The 23,811-nt window shown below is 40.4% G+C and overlaps 1 protein-coding gene and 1 non-coding gene across 4 annotated transcripts in view; one reads left to right on the top strand and one right to left on the bottom strand.

The window, feature by feature from the left end:
• LOC133545610 (quinone oxidoreductase-like) overlaps window positions 1-22,040 on the bottom strand; it is a 25,064-nt gene extending 3,024 nt beyond the window's left edge. The window contains exons 1-8 of one of the 3 annotated variants that reach the window (XM_061891355.1): window positions 21,691-22,018; window positions 17,715-17,867; window positions 12,994-13,157; window positions 10,605-10,656; window positions 9,639-9,788; window positions 7,600-7,701; window positions 5,642-5,737; window positions 1-3,873 (exon numbers count right to left, since the gene is read on the bottom strand). The exon at window positions 1-3,873 is cut by the window's left edge and continues 2,388 nt beyond it. In XM_061891355.1, coding sequence (XP_061747339.1) covers window positions 3,712-3,873; window positions 5,642-5,737; window positions 7,600-7,701; window positions 9,639-9,788; window positions 10,605-10,656; window positions 12,994-13,157; window positions 17,715-17,867; window positions 21,691-21,798 — 987 coding nt within the window. In that variant the 5' untranslated portion in view covers window positions 21,799-22,018 and the 3' untranslated portion in view covers window positions 1-3,711. Of the gene's footprint in view, window positions 3,874-5,641; window positions 5,738-7,599; window positions 7,702-9,638; window positions 9,789-10,604; window positions 10,657-12,993; window positions 13,158-17,714; window positions 17,868-21,690 lie in introns of all 3 variants that reach the window. The other 2 variants (XR_009804882.1, XM_061891356.1) reach the window with 2 other exon arrangements.
• A 351-nt stretch (window positions 22,041-22,391) lies between these two features.
• trnal-cag (transfer RNA leucine (anticodon CAG)) lies at window positions 22,392-22,474 on the top strand. Its single transcript has one exon. It is a non-coding gene; the product is annotated as a tRNA-Leu (tRNA).
• The last annotated feature ends 1,337 nt before the right edge of the window (window positions 22,475-23,811 follow it).

The following is a 23,811-nucleotide window of genomic DNA, read 5'->3' as shown; positions in this document are numbered from 1 at the left end:
ATATAGAACATATGTTGCATCATCACATGATATTGAACATATGTTGCATCATCACATGATATTGAACATATGTTGCATCATCACTTGATATAGAACATATGTTGCATCATCACATGATATTGAACATATGTTGCATCATCACATGATCTTGAACATATGTTGCATCATCACATCATATAGAACATATGTTGCATCATCACATGATATTGAACATATGTTGCATCATCACATGATATTGAACATATGTTGCATCATCACATCATATAGAACATATGTTGCATCATCACATCATATAGAACATATGTTGCATCATCACATGATATTGAACATATGTTGCATCATCACATGATATAGAACATATGTTGCATCATCACGTCAAATTGAACATATGTTGCATCATCACATGATATTGAACATATGTTGCATCATCACATGATATTGAACATATGTTGCATCATCACATGATATTGAACATATGTTGCATCATCACATGATATTGAACATATGTTGCATCATCACATGATATAGAACATATGTTGCATCATCACATGATATTGAACATATGTTGCATCATCACATGATATTGAACTTATGTTGCATCATCACATGATATAGAACATATGTTGCATCATCACATGATATAGAACATATGTTGCATCATCACATGATATAGAACATATGTTGCATCATCACATGATATTGAACTTATGTTGCATCATCACATGATATAGAACATATGTTGCATCATCACATCATATAGAACATATGTTGCATCATCACATGATATTGAACATATGTTGCATCATCACATGATATTGAACATATGTTGCATCATCACATCATATAGAACATATGTTGCATCATCACATCATATAGAACATATGTTGCATCATCACATGATATTGAACATATGTTGCATCATCACATGATATTGAACATATGTTGCATCATCACATGATATAGAACATATGTTGCATCATCACATGATATTGAACATATGTTGCATCATCACATGATATTGAACATATGTTGCATCATCACATCATATAGAACATATGTTGCATCATCACATGATATTGAACATATGTTGCATCATCACATCATATAGAACATATGTTGCATCATCACATGATATTGAACATATGTTGCATCATCACATGATATTGAACATATGTTGCATCATCACATCATATAGAACATATGTTGCATCATCACATCATATAGAACATATGTTGCATCATCACATGATATTGAACATATGTTGCATCATCACATGATATTGAACATATGTTGCATCATCACATCATATAGAACATATGTTGCATCATCACATGATATTGAACATATGTTGCATCATCACATGATATTGAACATATGTTGCATCATCACATCATATAGAACATATGTTGCATCATCACATGATATTGAACATATGTTGCATCATCACATCATATGGAACATATGTTGCATCATCACATGATATTGAACATATGTTGCATCATCACATGATATTGAACATATGTTGCATCATCACTTGATATAGAACATATGTTGCATCATCACATGATATTGAACATATGTTGCATCATCACATGATATTGAACATATGTTGCATCATCACTTGATATAGAACATATGTTGCATCATCACATGATATTGAACATATGTTGCATCATCACATGATATTGAACATATGTTGCATCATCACATCATATAGAACATATGTTGCATCATCACATGATATTGAACATATGTTGCATCATCACATGATATTGAACATATGTTGCATCATCACATCATATAGAACATATGTTGCATCATCACATCATATAGAACATATGTTGCATCATCACATGATATTGAACATATGTTGCATCATCACATGATATAGAACATATGTTGCATCATCACGTCAAATTGAACATATGTTGCATCATCACATGATATTGAACATATGTTGCATCATCACGATATAGAACATATGTTGCATCATCACATGATATTGAACATATGTTGCATCATCACATGATATTGAACTTATGTTGCATCATCACATGATATAGAACATATGTTGCATCATCACATGATATAGAACATATGTTGCATCATCACATGATATAGAACATATGTTGCATCATCACATGATATTGAACTTATGTTGCATCATCACATGATATAGAACATATGTTGCATCATCACATGATATAGAACATATGTTGCATCATCACATGATATAGAACATATGTTGCATCACATGATATAGAACATATGTTGCATCATCACATGATATTGAACATATGTTGCATCATCACATGATATAGAACATATGTTGCATCATCACATGATATAGAACATATGTTGCATCATCACATGATATTGAACATATGTTGCATCATCACATGATATAGAACATATGTTGCATCATCACATGATATAGAACATATGTTGCATCATCACATGATATAGAACATATGTTGCATCATCACATGATATAGAACATATGTTGCATCATCACATGATATAGAACATATGTTGCATCATCACATGATATAGAACATATGTTGCATCATCACATGATATAGAACATATGTTGCATCATCACATGATATAGAACATATGTTGCATCATCACATGATATAGAACATATGTTGCATCATCACATGATATTGAACATATGTTGCATCATCACATGATATAGAACATATGTTGCATCATCACATGATATAGAACATATGTTGCATCATCACATGATATAGAACATATGTTGCATCATCACATGATATAGAACATATGTTGCATCATCACATGATATAGAACATATGTTGCATCATCACATGATATAGAACATATGTTGCATCATCACATGATATAGAACATATATGCAAGTATTTGCCACTTTTGTCCCAATATAAAAAATAAAGATGTTTAGTAAGAAAGATGATTATTTCCAGACTTCTAGAAAGATGATCACCATGACAACAACACACAACATCACATCAACCACCTTTCAACCTTCTTTGGTAAATAATGACATCACATGGTCAGGACCCTCTTGATCCTTGGTGAGGACCATCTTGATCCCAGGTCAACATGAGATCACATGATGAGGACCATCTTGATCCCAGGTCAACATGAGATCACATGATGAGGACCATCTTGATCCCAGGTCAACATGAGATCACATGATGAGGACCATCTTGATCCCAGGTCAACATGAGATCACATGTTGAGGACCATCTTGATCCCAGGTCAACATGAGATCACATGATGAGGACCATCTTGATCCCAGGTCAACATGAGATCACATGATGAGGACCATCTTGATCCCAGGTCAACATGAGATCACATGATGAGGACCATCTTGATCCCAGGTCAACATGAGATCACATGATGAGGACCATCTTGATCCCAGGTCAACATGAGATCACATGATGAGGACCATCTTGATCCCAGGTCAACATGAGATCACATGATGAGGACCATCTTGATCCCAGGTCAACATGAGATCACATGATGAGGACCATCTTGATCCCAGGTCAACATGAGATCACATGATGAGGACCATCTTGATCCCAGGTCAACATGAGATCACATGATGAGGACCATCTTGATCCCAGGTCAACATGAGATCACATGATGAGGACCATCTTGATCCCAGGTCAACATGAGATCACATGATGAGGACCATCTTGATCCCAGGTCAACATGAGATCACATGATGAGGACCATCTTCCCAGTGGCCCCAGTAGACTGGATGATGTCCAGGTGTGCCCGGGCGGCCTGGTCCAGAGGGTACTGGGCACCCACCACCGGACTCAACCATCCAGCTTCCATGCCCGCGTACAACAGTGATGCACACTCCTGCCTCTCTGCCTGTGGACACACCTTCATGTCAACTACTACTTACTGCATGTACTCTCAAGTACTGCATCTACACACTATGTACTCTCAAGTACTGCATCTACACACTATGTACTCTCAAGTACTGCATCTACACACTATGTACTCTCAAGTACTGCATGTACACACTATGTACTCTCAAGTACTGCATCTACACACTATGTACTCTCAAGTACTGCATCTACACACTATGTACTCTCAAGTACTGCATCTACACACTACGTACTCTCAAGTACTGCATCTACACACTATGTACTCTCAAGTACTGCATCTACACACTATGTACTCTCAAGTACTGCATCTACACACTATGTACTCTCAAGTACTGCATGTACACACTATGTACTCTCAAGTACTGCATCTACACACTATGTACTCTCAAGTACTGCATGTACACACTATGTACTCTCAAGTACTGCATGTACACACTATGTACTCTCAAGTACTGCATCTACACACTATGTACTCTCAAGTACTGCATGTACACACTATGTACTCTCAAGTACTGCATCTACACACTATGTACTGTGAAGTACTGCATGTACACACAATGTACTGTGAAGTACTGCATGTACACACAATGTACTGTGAAGTACTGCATGTACACACAATGTACTGTGAAGTACTGCATGTACACACCATGTACTGTGAAGTACTGCATGTACACACTATGTACTGTGAAGTACTGCATGTACACACAATGTACTGTGAAGTACTGCATGTACACACAATGTACTGTGAAGTACTGCATGTACACACAATGTACTGTGAAGTACTGCATGTACATGTAAAGTGCTGACTACTGCTATATTGGTGTACAATGTACACAAATCCAGGGACTTGTGCTTCCAGTAAAAGTCTGACTCAGCATGTTTCAAACCCCCAATGTCCTCCACAGTAGACATTCCACTTTCTTCAGTCAGACTTCTGATGTTTTTAAGGACAAAAAGGTGTTTTTAAAAATGGCAAAAAGTGGCTGACAAGAGTTTTGAACAGAACCCCCGGGTGAAAAGTCCAAATGACCAACAGATCATCTAAATGTAAATGTTACATTTAAATGTGAAATCTAAAGCAACATACTTCATGTAAATCTAAATCTAAATCTAAAGGTGAAATCCGAATGCTAAATCTAAATGTTAAATCTATTCATCCATCCATTTTTTACGGCTTGTCCTTTTCAGGTTTGCAGGGAGTGATGGAGACTATCTCAGCTGCACTTTAACTAAATCATGTGTAGTACTGAGGGTGTGTACTACTTCATCACTTGCAGTAGTACTGAGACTATCACTGGATCATGTGTAGTACTGATGGTGTGTACTACTTCATCACTTGCAGTAGTACTGAGACTATCACTGGATCATGTGTAGTACTGAGGGTGTGTACTACTTCATCACTTGCAGTAGTACTGAGACTATCACTGGATCATGTGTAGTACTGAGGGTGTGTACTACTTCATCACTTGCAGTAGTACTGAGACTATCACTGGATCATGTGTAGTACTGATGGTGTGTACTACTTCATCACTTGCAGTAGTACTGAGACTATCACTGGATCATGTGTAGTACTGAGGGTGTGTACTACTTCATCACTTGCAGTAGTACTGAGACTATCACTGGATCATGTGTAGTACTGAGGGTGTGTACTACTTCATCACTTGCAGTAGTACTGAGACTATCACTGGATCATGTGTAGTACTGAGGGTGTGTACTACTTCAGTAGTAGTGAGTAGATAAAGGTTTACCGCAGTAGAGAAGAAGAGAGCGACTCCAATGATGCTGGTCTCTTTGGTCATGGTGTCCCTGGGGTCCACTTCAATGGGGCCTCTGGAGCCCACCACCTAAACACATGTCAGACAACTACTAATACTACTATACTTCATGTATAGTACTACTAGATTTCTTGTGTAGTATTACTATATTTCACGTATAGTACTACTATATTTCACGTATAGTACTACTATATTTCACTTATAGTACTACTATATTTCACGTGTAGTACTACTATATTTCACATGTAGTATTACTATATTTCATGTGTAGTACTACTATATTTCATCTTCACACTCTGTAGCTTTCTTGTTTTCTGCAAATAATCATGAAGTTAGAATGTATGTTTCAAAACAGGCATTTTTAGCAGTGTGTTAAATTTTTAGCAGTGTGTTACATTTTTAGCAGTGTGTTACATTTTTACCAGTGTGTTACATTTTTAGCAGTGTGTTACATTTTTAGCAGTGTGTTACATTTTTACCAGTGTGTTACATTTTTAACAGTATGTTACATTTTTAACAGTGTGTTACATTTTTAACAGTGTGTTACATTTTTAGCAGTGTGTTACATTTTACCGGTGTGTTACATTTTTACCAGTGTGTTACATTTTTACCAGTGTGTTACATTTCTACCAGTGTGTTACATTTCTACCAGTGTGTTACATTTCTACCAGTGCGTTACATTTTTAGCAGTGTGTTACATTTCTACCAGTGTGTTACATTTCTACCAGTGCGTTACATTTTTAGCAGTGTGTTACATTTTTACCAGTGTGTTACATTTTTAGCAGTGTGTTACATTTTTACCAGTGTGCTACATTTTTACCAGTGTGTTACATTTTTAACAGTGTGTTACATTTTTAGCAGTGTGTTACATTTTTAGCAGCGTGTTACATTTTTAGCAGCGTGTTACATTTTTAGCAGTGTGTTACATTTTTACCAGTGTGCTACATTTTAGCAGTGTGTTACATTTTTAACAGTGTGTTACATTTTTACCATTGTGTTACATTTTTAGCAGTGTGTTACATTTTTAGCAGTGTGTTACATTTTTAGCAGTGTGTTACATGGCCTTTCCTTTGAACAACATTCAGTGCAGGTTTAGGAACTGAGGAGACACATTTTTGAAGTTACAGCTGAAGTTGTTCAACAGTCTCCTGCCTCATAGTTTAGCCTTCACACATTTTCAATGTCATAGTCGAGTTTTAACTTGCACTTACAGATGTAGCGACCAACTGTAGTTACTGACAGTGCTTTTCTGAAGTGTTCCTGAGCCCATGTGGTGATATCCTTTACACACTGATGTGGCTTTTTGATGCCTGAGGGATGGAAGGTGTGTCATATCATGACTTACATGCAGTGATTTCTCCACATCTCTCAACCTTTTGATGATCTTACGGAGCGTAGATGGTGAAATCCCTAAATTCCTTGTTGAGAAAAGTTGTTCTTCAACAATTTTCTCAGGCATTTGTTGACAAAGTGGTGACTCTCGCCCCGTCCTTGTTTGTGAATGAGTGAACATTTCATGGAAGCTGCTTTTATAGCCAATCATGGCACCCACCTGTTCCCAATTAGCCTGCTCACCTGTGCCATGTTCCAAATAAGTCTTTGATGAGCATTCCTCAACTTTCTCGCTCTTTTCTGCCACTCATGCCAGCTTTTTTGAAACATGTCGCAGCCATCAAACTCCAAATCAGCTAATATTTGCAACAAATAGCAAAGGATGTCAGTGTGAAGATGAAATATCTTGTCTTTGAAGTCTATTGAATATAAGTTGAAAAGGATTTGTTGTATTCTCTTTCTATTTCCCATTTACACCAGCTGACAACTTTACTGCTTTTGTGGTTTGTAAATATGTACAGTTTGTACAGTATGTACAGTATGTACAGTATGTACAGTAAGTGTCACCTCTGAACAAAAGGCTCCTGTGTGTTACTGACCGCCACACGTCCTGCAGGCGCCAACATCTGGAGATCTTTCTTCAGGTTGACATTACACAACATTTCTACGATCACGTCCACTCCCTGTCCTCCTGTGGCTTCCTGCAACACACACACACACACACACACACACACACACACACACACACACACACACACACACACACACACACACTTAACTAGGGCCCCAGTGCGACACTGATTGTTATTTGTCTTGTTCTGTATATTGTACAGTATTTTGTATTTGTACAGTGTTTTGTATATTGTACAGTGTTTTGTATTTGTACAGTGTTTTGTATATTGTACAGTGTTTTGTATTTGTACAGTGTTTTGTATATTGTACAGTATTTTGTATTTGTACAGTGTTTTGTATATTGTACAGTATTTTGTATTTGTACGGTGTTTTGTATATTGTACAGTATTTTGTATTTGTACAGTGTTTTGTATTTGTACAGTATTTTGTATTTGGACAGTGTTTTGTATTTGTACAGTGTTTTGTATTTGTACAGTGTTTTGTATATTGTACAGTGTTTTGTATTTGTACAGTGTTTTGTATATTGTACAGTGTTTTGTATTTGTACAGTGTTTTGTATATTGTACAGTATTTTGTATATTGTACAGTGTTTTGTATTTGTACAGTATTTTGTATTTGTACAGTGTTTTGTATTTGTACAGTATTTTGTATTTGTACAGTGTTTTGTATATTGTACAGTGTTTTGTATATTGTACAGTGTTTTGTATTTGTACAGTGTTTTGTATATTGTACAGTGTTTTGTATTTGTACAGTGTTTTGTATATTGTACAGTATTTTGTATTTGTACAGTGTTTTGTATATTGTACAGTATTTTGTATTTGTACAGTGTTTTGTATTTGTACAGTATTTTGTATTTGTACAGTGTTTTGTATATTGTACAGGATTGCTTATTATTTGATTGGATAGTAGTCTGTTTAATGCGCTAACAGGCGTTGGCTTTGCTGTTGACATGCTACTAAATAGCATTAGCATCTTTACATGGCGATCACAAGCCCTCCAAATGTGCAAATAAAAAGTACAACTAAAATGCACGTTATAATCAAACAGCTGCTGCTTAATAATACTTACTGAGGTAGACTTTTTAGCAAAGACTGACCTGACTGGCCAATACATCATCAACTACCCTAAATTCCAAACTGTAAGCCGCCGCTTTTTTCCTACGCTTTGAACCCTGCTGGTTATAAAACGGTGTGGCTAACTTGTGGGTTTTTCTTGGCTGACAGTTTTGAAGAAAAAAAAGAATACACTGAAGAGGTGTGTTATTGTTTATGCCATGGCGCCATCTTTTGGACGATGCAGGTGCTGCATTGCTCTTCTTTTAAGACATTTCCAGAGCGTTTCTACTCATATTGATTCTTCATTCTTCCCTCCAAGCAACATTTGTAAGTTTTACAATTTAACTCAAACAATTCTTGTTAACTAAAGTGTCCCATGTGTGTAGGAGTGTTTTCATGCATATTTGCACATGCTACTGTAATGTAGTTGGCGTTTTTAGCATTAGCTAACATGTTTAAAAGTGTCTGTGTTGGTATTATTAACTTACAATGGCATTCTTTTTGTGTTGTTTCACTTTTTAAATTCGCAAAATGTCAGCATGGAGTAATTGAGTCTGTTTAGCTGATTGTAGAGCTAGCTTGCGAAGCTAGTGGGTCCATGACCATGACTTCTGTTTTGGTTGATCAGCCGTTTTACTGCCCTGTTACAGACACCTTGTGGAAACAGTTAAAAGGTATATAGATAAACATTAACTAAATATATATCTGCCGCCAATATATGGAAACATATTTTTTCTTCTAAAATTTAGTGGGTGTGGCTTATATACCGCTGCACTCGATAGTCCGGAAAATAGGATATTTATTGAAGTATACATAGAATATTATGGTGGTTGTCTGCATTATAAATATTAGTAATATTATTTTGATTTGGCCATAGAGTCAGAATATTACAAACAAGTATTTTACTGTCTGCTCTAGAAGCTTCTAGCATTTCTGGGAGTGTGCAGTACCATGATTTGGCTGGTATAGTCCTTCTCTCGGTGATTAAACGTCAGGTGAGCTCCATTTCTGGCGACCAGCTCCATTCCCTCTTTGGTCCCTGCGGTGCCCAACACCCTGAGGCCCAGGACACGCGCCAGCTGGCACGCCGCCAAGCCCACCTGTGCCCGCAAAACAAGAAGTGATTGGTGTGACGTATAGTGGTGAAGGCAGGAGGATCTAAGAAGAAGTGATTGGTGTGACGTATAGTGGTGAAGGCAGGAGGATCTAAGAAGAAGTGATTGGTGTGACGTATAGTGGTGAAGGCAGGAGGATCTAAGAAGAAGTGATTGGTGTGACGTATAGTGGTGAAGGCAGGAGGATCTAAGAAGAAGTGATTGGTGTGACGTATAGTGGTGAAGGCAGGAGGATCTAAGAAGAAGTGATTGGTGTGACGTATAGTGGTGAAGGCAGGAGGATCTAAGAAGAAGTGATTGGTGTGACGTATAGTGGTGAAGGCAGGAGGATCTAAGAAGAAGTGATTGGTGTGACGTATAGTGGTGAAGGCAGGAGGATCTAAGAAGAAGTGATTGGTGTGACGTATAGTGGTGAAGGCAGGAGGATCTAAGAAGAAGTGATTGGTGTGACGTATAGTGGTGAAGGCAGGAGGATCTAAGAAGTGATTGGTGTGACGTATAGTGGTGAAGGCAGGAGGATCTAAGAAGTGATTGGTGTGACGTATAGTGGTGAAGGCAGGAGGATCTAAGAAGTGATTGGTGTGACGTATAGTGGTGAAGGCAGGAGGATCTAAGAAGAAGTGATTGGTGTGACGTATAGTGGTGAAGGCAGGAGGATCTAAGAAGAAGTGATTGGTGTGACGTATAGTGGTGAAGGCAGGAGGATCTAAGAAGTGATTGCTGTGACGTATAGTGGTGAAGGCAGGAGGATCTAAGAAGTGATTGGTGTGACGTATAGTGGTGAAGGCAGGAGGCTCTCACCCCTCCACTGGCTCCATGGATGAGGACGGTCTCTCCAGGCTTCACGTGGGCCCTGCAACACATTTACAGGATTCACTCGCTCTTTTCCTACCGCCGTTTCTCTTCGGTTTTTCTAGTAAAGTAGTCAAACAAAATTGTCTTTCCTTCATTTATTTAAGAAGCGCGGGCATCTCAAAAAGGCAGTTTAGATTTGTAGCAGGTATGAAAGCAAAAAGGCGCAGAGTGAGAGAGATGTGGTTCTTGATACACTGAACATAGTCCTGGAGGGGTGGAGTAGGCTCAGTTTGGAGGGGAGGGAGAGCAGGTGGAAGGCACCTGGCTGCTAAGGGAGTGGATAGTTTCTAGGGAGTAGCGAGAAGGAGGACAACATACAGTTCACTGGAGTGTTAATGCTGGCATAAAATGTTAGCATGCTAACGTTAGCTTGGTACAATAAGAACAGGCAGACTGAGACATGTCTCAAAACCATGAATTTTAGGTTGAAATTATCAGAATTAGTTTAAATTATTCTTTTGTTTTGATTGATTTTTGAGAATTATAAACTGCTTTAGAATGAGGATGAATAACAATCGGGTGTAAATCTATTTTCTGCGCACCCCTAATTTATGATAAGAATTATAAAACATGAGGTGGTAAATAAATGTTTTTTGACACGTGGGGACAGGTTGATGTTCAAAGCTGTCATTCTGAATTCTTCAGAGGAGGTTGACTTACTTGTGAACCAGAGGTCTGTAGGCGGTGAAGTACGGGATGCTAAAGTCTTCAGAGGAGGTTGACTTACTTGTGAACCAGAGCTCTGTAGGCGGTGAAGTACGGGATGCTAAAGTCTTCAGAGGAGGTTGACTTACTTGTGAACCAGAGCTCTGTAGGCGGTGAAGTACAGGATGCTAAAGTCTTCAGAGGAGGTTGACTTACTTGTGAACCAGAGCTCTGTAGGCGGTGAAGTACAGGATGCTAAAGTCTTCAGAGGAGGTTGACTTACTTGTGAACCAGCGCTCTGTAGGCGGTGAAGTACGGGATGCTAAAGTCTTCAGAGGAGGTTGACTTACTTGTGAACCAGCGCTCTGTAGGCGGTGAAGTACGGGATGCTAAAGTCTTCAGAGGAGGTTGACTTACTTGTGAACCAGAGCTCTGTAGGCGGTGAAGTACGGGATGCTAAAGTCTTCAGAGGAGGTTGACTTACTTGTGAACCAGAGCTCTGTAGGCGGTGAAGTACGGGATGCTAAAGTCTTCAGAGGAGGTTGACTTACTTGTGAACCAGAGCTCTGTAGGCGGTGAAGTACAGGATGCTAAAGTCTTCAGAGGAGGTTGACTTACTTGTGAACCAGCGCTCTGTAGGCGGTGAAGTACGGGATGCTAAAGTCTTCAGAGGAGGTTGACTTACTTGTGAACCAGCGCTCTGTAGGCGGTGAAGTACGGGATGCTAAAGTCTTCAGAGGAGGTTGACTTACTTGTGAACCAGAGCTCTGTAGGCGGTGAAGTACGGGATGCTAAAGTCTTCAGAGGAGGTTGACTTACTTGTGAACCAGACCTCTGTAGGCGGTGAAGTACGGGATGCTAAAGTCTTCAGAGGAGGTTGACTTACTTGTGAACCAGAGCTCTGTAGGCGGTGAAGTACGGGATGCTAAAGTCTTCAGAGGAGGTTGACTTACTTGTGAACCAGCGCTCTGTAGGCGGTGAAGTACGGGATGCTAAAGTCTTCAGAGGAGGTTGACTTACTTGTGAACCAGCGCTCTGTAGGCGGTGAAGTACGGGATGCTAAAGTCTTCAGAGGAGGTTGACTTACTTGTGAACCAGAGCTCTGTAGGCGGTGAAGTACAGGATGCTAAAGTCTTCAGAGGAGGTTGACTTACTTGTGAACCAGCGCTCTGTAGGCGGTGAAGTACGGGATGCTAAAGTCTTCAGAGGAGGTTGACTTACTTGTGAACCAGCGCTCTGTAGGCGGTGAAGTACGGGATGCTAAAGTCTTCAGAGGAGGTTGACTTACTTGTGAACCAGAGCTCTGTAGGCGGTGAAGTACGGGATGCTAAAGTCTTCAGAGGAGGTTGACTTACTTGTGAACCAGACCTCTGTAGGCGGTGAAGTACGGGATGCTAAAGTCTTCAGAGGAGGTTGACTTACTTGTGAACCAGAGCTCTGTAGGCGGTGAAGTACGGGATGCTAAAGTCTTCAGAGGAGGTTGACTTACTTGTGAACCAGCGCTCTGTAGGCGGTGAAGTACGGGATGCTAAAGTCTTCAGAGGAGGTTGACTTACTTGTGAACCAGAGCTCTGTAGGCGGTGAAGTACGGGATGCTAAAGTCTTCAGAGGAGGTTGACTTACTTGTGAACCAGAGCTCTGTAGGCGGTGAAGTACGGGATGCTAAAGTCTTCAGAGGAGGTTGACTTACTTGTGAACCAGAGCTCTGTAGGCGGTGAAGTACGGGATGCCGATGGCCGCTCCCTGTCTGAAGTCCAAAGTGTCGGGCAGTTTGTGGACACTCTCCTCTGTGGCTAGCGCAAATTCTGCATACCCTCCAGACTCGCAGGCCGTGGTAAAAACACGGTCTCCGGCCTGCAGAGCAACATTTACCAGTCACAGATCAAAACATCAAAGTCCTCACACTTTGTTGGAAATGTTCTTGTTCGAGTCATACAAACTAAATTGTCTTTCTCAGGTTTGTTGAAGAGTCCAGCAGCACATGTTCCTTCATGCACTGTGGAGCCAGCACAAGTCTGGGAGACAATGTTAACTTTGTCACACAGGCCAGATAGTTGGATTGTGTACAAAGGTACATCACAGTGTTCCATCACAGCATGAGACAATGGGGCACTGCTAACTAGAGTGGGAAAGTGTTACTCTCTCACACAGGCCAGATAGTAATGTTGCAATTTTCCAGAGTAACACTTCACTCCTCCAAAATGTGCTAACTTGATACTAATTTACATTGGATTTGCCACAGACGTGCTACTATTAGCATTAGCAATTTTACATGGCGATTTTCACCCCTCCAAATGCAGTAATGGAAACTACATCGAAGATGAATGTTAAAATCAATCAGCCGGTGAGTGATAAGCACACCACTTACAGTGTAAACACGTTGTAGGGCGCAACATAACACACTGGGCTTGATGGAAAAAGCTACTTCCTGGTTAGACAACATACGTAGATATCCTTTACAGGACTGACATCTAATGTCTGGAATTAACAATCACATGTGTCATTAAACAAGACTTTTTCATTGATAAATGTGACATCTTTGTGGTATCAAACTATTGATACTAAAGTACCAAACCTGCAGGATCGGATCAAGTGATGGAAGTATCGCTTCAAATGGGAATGATACCCACTTCATTGGATGCACAATATCCATTTGGCGGACCATAGAGGTGTTGATACTTTGGTGATAATACACGATAGAGGTGATGATACTACAGTGACAATGCACGATAGAGGTGATGATACCATGGTGACAATGCACGATAGAGATGATGATACCATGGTGATAATGTACGATAGGTGTCGATACTATGGTGATAAAGCATGATAGAGGTGTTGATAATGCATGATAGAGGTGTTGATACTATGGTGATAATGCACGATAGAGGTGATGATACCATGGTGATAATGTACGATAGAGGTGTCGATACTATGGTGATAAAGCATGATAGAGGTGTTGATAATGCATGATAGAGGTGTTGATACTATGGTGATAATGCACGATAGAGGTGATGATACCATGGTGATAATGTACGATAAAGGTGTCGATACTATGGTGATAATGCATGATAGAGGTGTTGATAATGCATGATAGAGGTGTTGATACTATGGTGATAATGAACGATAGAGGTGTTGATACATTGGTGATAATGCACGATAGAGGTGATGATACTATGGTGATAATGCACGACAGAGGTGTCGATACTATGGTGATAATGCATGATAGAGGTGTTGATACTATGGTGATAATGCACGATAGAGGTGATGATACCATGGTGATAATGTACGATAGAGGTGTCGATACTATGGTGATAAAGCATGATAGAGGTGTTGATAATGCATGATAGAGGTGTTGATACTATGGTGATAATGCACGATAGAGGTGATGATACCATGGTGATAATGTACGATAGAGGTGTCGATACTATGGTGATAATGCATGATAGAGGTGTTGATAATGCATGATAGAGGTGTTGATACTATGGTGATAATGCACGATAGAGGTGTTGATACATTGGTGATAATGCACGATAGAGGTGATGATACTATGGTGATAATGCACGACAGAGGTGTCGATACTATGGTGATAATGCACGATAGAGGTGATGATACTACAGTAATAATGCACGATAGAGGTGATGATACTGCGGTGATAATGTACAATAGAGGTGTCGATACTATGGTGATAATGCATGATAGAGGTGTTGATAATGCATGATAGAGGTGTTGATACTATGGTGATAATGCACGATAGAGGTGTTGATACATTGGTGATAATGCACGATAGAGGTGTCGATACTATGGTGATAATGCACGCTAGAGGTGATGATACTACAGTAATAATGCACGATAGAGGTGATGATACTGCGGTGATAATGTACGATAGAGGTGTCGATACCATGGTGATAATGCATGATAGAGGTGTTGATAATGCATGATAGAGGTGTTGATACTATGGTGATAATGCACGATAGAGGTGTTGATACTATGGTAATAATGCACGATAGAGGTGATGAAAATACAGTGATGATGCATGATAGAGGTGATAATACTACGGTGATAATGCACGATAAAGTTGTTGATACTATGGTGATAATGCACGATAGCGGTGATGATACTATGGTGATAATGCACGATAGAGGTGTCGATACTATGGTGATAATTCACAATAGAGGTGTCGAAACTATAGTGATGATGCATGATAGAGGTGATGATACTATGGTGATTACGCATGATAGATGTATTGATATTATGGTGATAATGCATGATAGCGGTATTGATACTATGGTGATAATGCCCGATAGAGGTGTTGATACTATAGTGATAATGCACGATAGAGGTGATGATAGTACAGTGATAATGCACGATAGAGGTGATGATACTACGGTAACATTGCATGATAGAGGTGTCGATACTATGGTGATAATGCACAATAGAGGTGATGATACTATGGTGATAACACATGATAGAGGTGTCATTCCTATGGTGATAACGCATGATAGCGGTATTGATACTATGGTGATAATGCATGATCGAAGTGTTGATACTATGGTGATAATGCACGATAAAGGTGATGATAATACAGTGATAATGCATGATAGAGGTGATGATAATGCACAATAGAGGTGATGATACTATGGTTATAATGCACGATAGAGGTGTTGATACTATAGTGATAATGCATGATAGAGGTGTTGATACTATGGTGATAATGCATGATAGAGGTGTTGATACTATAGTGATAATGCATGATAGAGGTGTTGATACAATGGTGATAATGCACAACAGCAATATGTTTCCTGAATGATAAATCATCATCATATACTGTATATAAATGTTTCCTGAATGAACTGCCAATACAATTAAAGTGCAAATGAAAATGCAGCTTTCGCACTTTAGTCATCATTTTGGCGCTTAAAGAACTTTTCTATGACTTTAGCTCCTTCTGTGTGTTTGATGTTGTCATTACTGCCACCAGTGGTGGACAAGTGTATTACACCTGAGTACTTGTGTGATGTTGTCATTACTGCCACCAGTGGTGGACAAGTGTATTACACCTGAGTACTTGTGTGATGTTGTCATTACTGCCACCAGTGGTGGACAAGTGTATTACACCTGAGTACTTGTGCGATGTTGTCATTACTGCCACCAGTGGTGGACAAGTGTATTACACCTGAGTACTTGTTTGATGTTGTCATTACTGCCACCAGTGGTGGACAAGTGTATTACACCTGAGTACTTGTGTGATGTTGTCATTACTGCCACCAGTGGTGGACAAGTGTATTACACCTGAGTACTTGTGTGATGTTGTCATTACTGCCACCAGTGGTGGACAAGTGTATTACACCTGAGTACTTGTGTGATGTTGTCATTACTGCCACCAGTGGTGGACAAGTGTATTACACCTGAGTACTTGTGTGATGTTGTCATTACTGCCACCAGTGGTGGACAAGTGTATTACACCTGAGTACTTGTGTGATGTTGTCATTACTGCCACCAGTGGTGGACAAGTGTATTACACCTGAGTACTTGTGTGATGTTGTCATTACTGCCACCAGTGGTGGACAAGTGTATTACACCTGAGTACTTGTGTGATGTTGTCATTACTGCCACCAGTGGTGGACAAGTGTATTACACCTGAGTACTTGTGTGATGTTGTCATTACTGCCACCAGTGGTGGACAAGTGTATTACACCTGAGTACTTGTGTGATGTTGTCATTACTGCCACCAGTGGTGGACAAGTGTATTACACCTGAGTACTTGTGTGATGTTGTCATTACTGCCACCAGTGGTGGACAAGTGTATTACACCTGAGTACTTGTGTGATGTTGTCATTACTGCCACCAGTGGTGGACAAGTGTATTACACCTGAGTACTTGTGTGATGTTGTCATTACTGCCACCAGTGGTGGACAAGTGTATTACACCTGAGTACTTGTGTGATGTTGTCATTACTGCCACCAGTGGTGGACAAGTGTATTACACCTGAGTACTTGTGTGATGTTGTCATTACTGCCACCAGTGGTGGACAAGTGTATTACACCTGAGTACTTGTGTGATGTTGTCATTACTGCCACCAGTGGTGGACAAGTGTATTACACCTGAGTACTTGTGTGATGTTGTCATTACTGCCACCAGTGGTGGACAAGTGTATTACACCTGAGTACTTGTGTGATGTTGTCATTACTGCCACCAGTGGTGGACAAGTGTATTACACCTGAGTACTTGTGTGATGTTGTCATTACTGCCACCAGTGGTGGACAAGTGTATTACACCTGAGTACTTGTGTGATGTTGTCATTACTGCCACCAGTGGTGGACAAGTGTATTACACAGCTGAGAACTACAAGTCTATTGGCATGCAGCCCTATGGTAAAAGACAACTGATGACTGGAAGTGAGGAGAGGACTACCTTGACTGCTGTGACACCATCTCCCACACTCTCCACCACCCCAGCTACGTCAGTGCCAGGTGTGTATGGCAGAGCGGGCTGGCGGCCGAATGTCCCAGCTCGGATGTACGTCTCCACCGGGTTCACTCCGCACGCACGCACTCCAATTAACACCTGCAGCACACCGCATGGAACACACATGAAATATATACACTATATCTATACATATATACATATATACATATATACATATATACATATGTACATATATATACCAGCATGATGACATTGGAAAAGTTACCATCAACGTTCCTTCTAAGGTACGCGCCTGTGCTCACGCGTCCTCTGCGCACGGCAAATTTAGGCCGCACACACAATTGAATAAAAAGATAAGCGCATAACAGTGTGCACGTCTGCTGTCGCTCACATGTGCGCCACTGAAGCCTCAAGGAGTTATGGAGTTTGCTCACACATATGAAAAATTGGAGGGAAAATTGGTTACTTCTAAGATGTCGCCAAGTATCAGGATCCATCTTATTCAGGTTTACACAAATACAATAGGTCAAAATGCTAGCATAAAATGTTAGCATGCTAACGCTGGTTTGGTATAATGGCAACAGTTAGCATGCTTACATGTCTCAAAACCCTTTAATCTTAGGTTCAAACGGTCAGATATAGCTAAAAAGGTTAGCATGCTAACACTAGCACGATGACTTTGGAAAAGTGAACATACTTCTGTGATACCAAGTATCAACAGTCATGATATTATTACTTTACAATTTGTAAAAAATGCTTGCATATAACATTAGCATGCTAACATTAACTTGATATAATAGGAAGAGTTAGCATGCTAACATTAGATTGTTATAATAAGAAGAGTTATCATGCTAACATTAGCTTGTAATACTAAGAAGAGTTAGCATGCTAACATTAGCTTGTAATAATAAGAAAAGTTAGCATGCTAACATTAGCTTGTAATAATAAGAAGAGTTAGCATGCTAACATTAGCTTGTAATAATAAGAAGAGTTAGCATGCTAACATTAGCTTGTAATAATAAGAAGAGTTAGCATGCTAACATTAGCTTGTAATAATAAGAAGAGTTAGCATGCTTGCAAGATGGAGACATGTCTCAAAATGCATGAATTTTAGGTTCAGAGGATGAAAAATAGCCCAAAAAATGTTTTCCCATTTTTGGATGGATTTTGGACTGATTTAGAATGAGGATAAATAAGGATCGCGATTCTGATGTAAAATTATTGTTTGCACTTCCCTAATATCCAGAATGTTGAGATTTTTGTATTATTTGGTTGTGATTAATATGAAAATATTGTTTTAAGATGATTGTTATCCATGGATGATAGCAATCCAAATATGAATTATTATTATGATTGTGTTTTTAGGAGTGCATCTCCTTTACAACCTCCTGACACCACTAACTTTAAGCAGGGGTCCTTGAACGCACCACAGTTGTGCTGAGTTGGGATGCGAAAGCGAAAGTAAATGTCCTCTTTGCTGCCACAGATAGATTCAAGTATTCCTTTTCACATTCTAGGACACACACATCCACTCCCTGTCCTTATTCTAGGACAAACACATCCACTCCCTGTTCTTATTCCAGACCACACACATCCACTCCCTGTCCTTATTCTAGAACACACACATCCACTCCCGGTCCTTATTCTAGAACACACACATCCACTCCCTGTCCTTATTCTAGAACACACACATCCACTCCCTGTCCTTATTCTAGAACACACACATCCACTCCCTGTCCTTATTCTAGAACACACACATCCACTCCCTGTCCTTATTCTAGAACACACACATCCACTCCCTGTACTTATTCTAGAACACACACATCCACTCCCTGTCCTTATTCTAGAACACACACATCCACTCCCTGTCCTTATTCCAGGACACACACATCCACTCCCTGTCCTTATTCTAGGACACACACATCCACTCCCTGTCCTTATTCTAGAACACACACATCCACTCCCTGTCCTTATTCTAGAACACACACATCCACCCTCTGTCCTTATTCTAGGACACACACATCCACTCCCTGTCCTTATTCTAGGACACACACATCCACCCCCTGTCCTTATTCTAGAACACACACATCCACTCCCTGTCCTTATTCTAGAACACACACATCCACTCTCTGTCCTTATTCTAGAACACACACATCCACTCCCTGTCCTTATTCTAGAACACACACATCCACTCCCTGTCCTTATTCTAGAACACACACATCCACTCCCTGTCCTTATTCTAGAACACACACATCCACTCCCTGTCCTTATTCCAGGACACACACATCCACTCCCTGTCCTTATTCTAGAACACACACATCCACTCCCTGTCCTTATTCTAGAACACACACATCCACTCCCTGTCCTTATTCTAGAACACACATCCACTCCCTGTCCTTATTCTAGAACACACACATCCACTCCCTGTCCTTATTCTAGAACACACATCCACTCCCTGTCCTTATTCTAGAACACACACATCCACTCCCTGTCCTTATTCTAGAACACACACATCCACTCCCTGTACTTATTCTAGGACACACACATCCACTCCCTGTCCTTATTCTAGAACACACACATCCACTCCCTGTCCTTATTCTAGAACACACACATGCACTCCCTGTCCTTATTCTAGAACACACACATCCACTCCCTGTCCTTATTCTAGAACACACACATCCACTCCCTGTCCTTATTCTAGAACACACACATCCACTCCCTGTCCTTATTCTAGAACACACACATCCACTCCCTGTCCTTATTCTAGAACACACATCCACTCCCTGTCCTTATTCTAGAACACACACATCCACTCCCTGTCCTTATTCTAGAACACACACATCCACTCCCTGTCCTTATTCTAGAACACACACATCCACTCCCTGTCCTTATTCTAGAACACACACATCCACTCCCTGTCCTTATTCCAGGACACACACATCCACTCCCTGTCCTTATTCTAGCACACACATCCACTCCCTGTCCTTATTCTAGAACACACACATCCACTCCCTGTCCTTATTCTAGAACACACACATCCACTCCCTGTTCTTATTCCAGACCACACACATCCACTCCCTGTCCTTATTCTAGAACACACACATCCACTCCCTGTCCTTATTCTAGAACACACACATCCACTCCCTGTCCTTATTCTAGAACACACACATCCACTCCCTGTCCTTATTCTAGAACACACACATCCACTCCCTGTCCTTATTCTAGAACACACACATCCACTCCCTGTCCTTATTCTAGAACACACACATCCACTCCCTGTCCTTATTCTAGAACACACACATCCACTCCCTGCCCTTATTCGAGTACACACACATCCACTCCCTGTCCTTATTCCAGGACACACACATCCACTCCCTGTCCTTATTCTAGCACACACATCCACTCCCTGTCCTTATTCTAGAACACACACATCCACTCCCTGTCCTTATTCTAGAACACACACATCCACTCCCTGTCCTTATTCTAGAACACACACATCCACTCCCTGTCCTTATTCCAGTACACACACATCCACTCCCTGTCCTTATTCTAGAACACACAAATCCACTCCCTGTCCTTATTCCAGTACACACACATCCACTCCCTGTCCTTATTCTAGAACACACACATCCACTCCCTGTCCTTATTCTAGAACACACACATCCACTCCCTGTCCTTATTCTAGGACACACACATCCACTCCCTGTCCTTATTCTAGAACACACACATCCACTCCCTGTCCTTATTCTAGAACACACACATCCACTCCCTGTCCTTATTCTAGAACACACACATCCACTCCCTGTCCTTATTCTAGAACACACACATCCACTCCCTGCTTTTATTCCGAACACATCAATCATTTACAAGTGTGTGCAAGTATTGAAGTGCACTTTAAACAGCGGGTCTTGGAACTTTGGTAAAAGTTGGTCTTCGCACTAGAAGGCAAGTGTTTCCTCACCTGACTTTTCCCGGGTTGAGGGACCTTGAGGTCGGTGTGTAGTTTGAGGACAGACGGAGCTCCGAACTCGCTCACCCGGATAGCCTTCATCACCCTGCTGCCTGCCATAGTCGCGGTGCAAACCTTCTATTCTTTAAAGTCTTTGGCTTCTCTCGCTTTACTGTACACTGTACACTTTATACTGTACACTTTATACAGTGTACTGTACACTGTATACTGTGCACTTTACACTGTATACTGTACACTGTAGGCTGTTAGCTGTTAGCTGTTAGCTGCTCGTGTATGTCAGAAGTCTGGACAAGATATTGTTTAACTTGAAAGGTCACGTGATCTCGCAAAGCATGGTGGGTGATGGTCGCCATGCCTGTTTTCAGTGTTTGTTTTGGTCAGAAAATGTTTGTTTCATGAATTAAAATGGAAAACCAAAACAAATACTACTTTATTTTTAAATTTCATTTAAAAAATACTATTAAAAAACCAAGACCGATAACGTAAACAAACAACGTTTTTTGGGTCATATTTTGACACCGGAAGATTAGATTTTCAAAGTAAAAGCGAGGATACCACGGTTCTAGTGTGTCTGTGTAAAATGTATTCGGAGAAATGATTCCACAACATTGCACACACAAGGAGGACTGATGTTTACAGCAATCTATCCCCAAATATCACACAAAAGTGGAAACAAACACCAATGGTTTGTTGTCAGGATGGCCGAGCGGTCTAAGGCGCTGCGTTCAGGTCGCAGTCTCCCCTGGAGGCGTGGGTTCGAATCCCACTTCTGACATTTTTACTATGTATTGATGATGATGGAGCCCGACTTACTCAACTTATTGTGGTGTCAGCATTTCGTGGTCAATTAAACAATAGATGTACTGTGCAATCTACTAATACAAGAATCAATTAAACAATATATGTACTGTGCTGTGCAATCTACTAATACAAGAATCAATTAAACAATATATGTACTGTGCAATCTACTAATACAATAATCAATTAAACAATATATGTGCTGTGCAATCTACTAATACAAGAATCAATTAAACAATATATGTACTGTGCAATCTACTAATACAAGAATCAATTAAACAATATATGTGCTGTGCAATCTACTAATACAAGAATCAATTAAACAATATATGTGCTGTGCAATCTACTAATACAAGAATCAATCAAAGTCCTCTTTTGAACTTGCTACTTCCGGTGTTGCTGTAGGAATATGAAAAAACATTAGTTTCTATGTTTTTCTGTTTTAGTATAAATGTGCATTAATATTTCTGTAGGTGTCAGTCCTTCTTGAGCCATGTTTAAAACAACTAGTGTAATGAAGAGTGCTGTAGTCATTATCTACACTTTTACTTTGGAAATACAAACTTCCGGTGTCTACAAATGAGAAAACCTCCGTTTTGGTGTTTTTTTGTTGTTGTTTCTGTTTGCGTGGGATCTTAATTGTTGTTATATGAAATATAAAATGAAAATCAAACTAAAGTTAGTGCTCCTCAACACCATTAACGAATCATTTTACTTTTTACATTGTAAAAATGATAGCCCTGCGATGAGGGGACAACTTGTCCAGGCTGTTTTCCATCTTCCTTGTCCAGGGTGTACCCCGCCTTCCTTGTCCAGGGTGTACCCCTTCTTCCTTGTCCATGGTGTACACTGCCTTCCTTGTCCAGGGTGTACCCCTCCTTCCTTGTCCATGGTGTACACTGCCTTCCTTGTCCAGGGTGTACCCCTCCTTCCTTATCCATGGTGTACCCCGCTTTCCTTTCCAGGGTGTACACCACCTTCCTTGTCCAGGGTGTACTACACCTTCCTTGTCCAGGGTTTACACCGCTTTTCTTGTCCAGGGTGTACTCCACCTTCCTTGTCCAGGGTGTACCCCGCTTTCCTTGTCCAGGGTGTACTCCACCTTCCTTGTCCATGGTGTACCCCGCTTTCGTTGTCCAGGGTGTACTCCACCTTCCTTGTCCAGGGTTTACACCGCTTTTCTTGTCCAGGGTGTACTCCACCTTCCTTGTCCAGGGTGTACCCCGCCTTCATTATTCGTGGTGTACCCCGCTTTCCTTGTCCAGGGTGTGAATCGCCCTTCCTTGTCCAGGGTGTACCCCGCCTTCCTTGTCC

This window comes from Nerophis ophidion, linkage group LG28, assembly GCF_033978795.1.
Source record: "Nerophis ophidion isolate RoL-2023_Sa linkage group LG28, RoL_Noph_v1.0, whole genome shotgun sequence".
NCBI classification, from domain to species: domain Eukaryota; kingdom Metazoa; phylum Chordata; class Actinopteri; order Syngnathiformes; family Syngnathidae; genus Nerophis; species Nerophis ophidion.
Note: the sequence above shows the minus strand (reverse complement) of the source record. Positions and strands in the feature narration are given on the sequence as shown.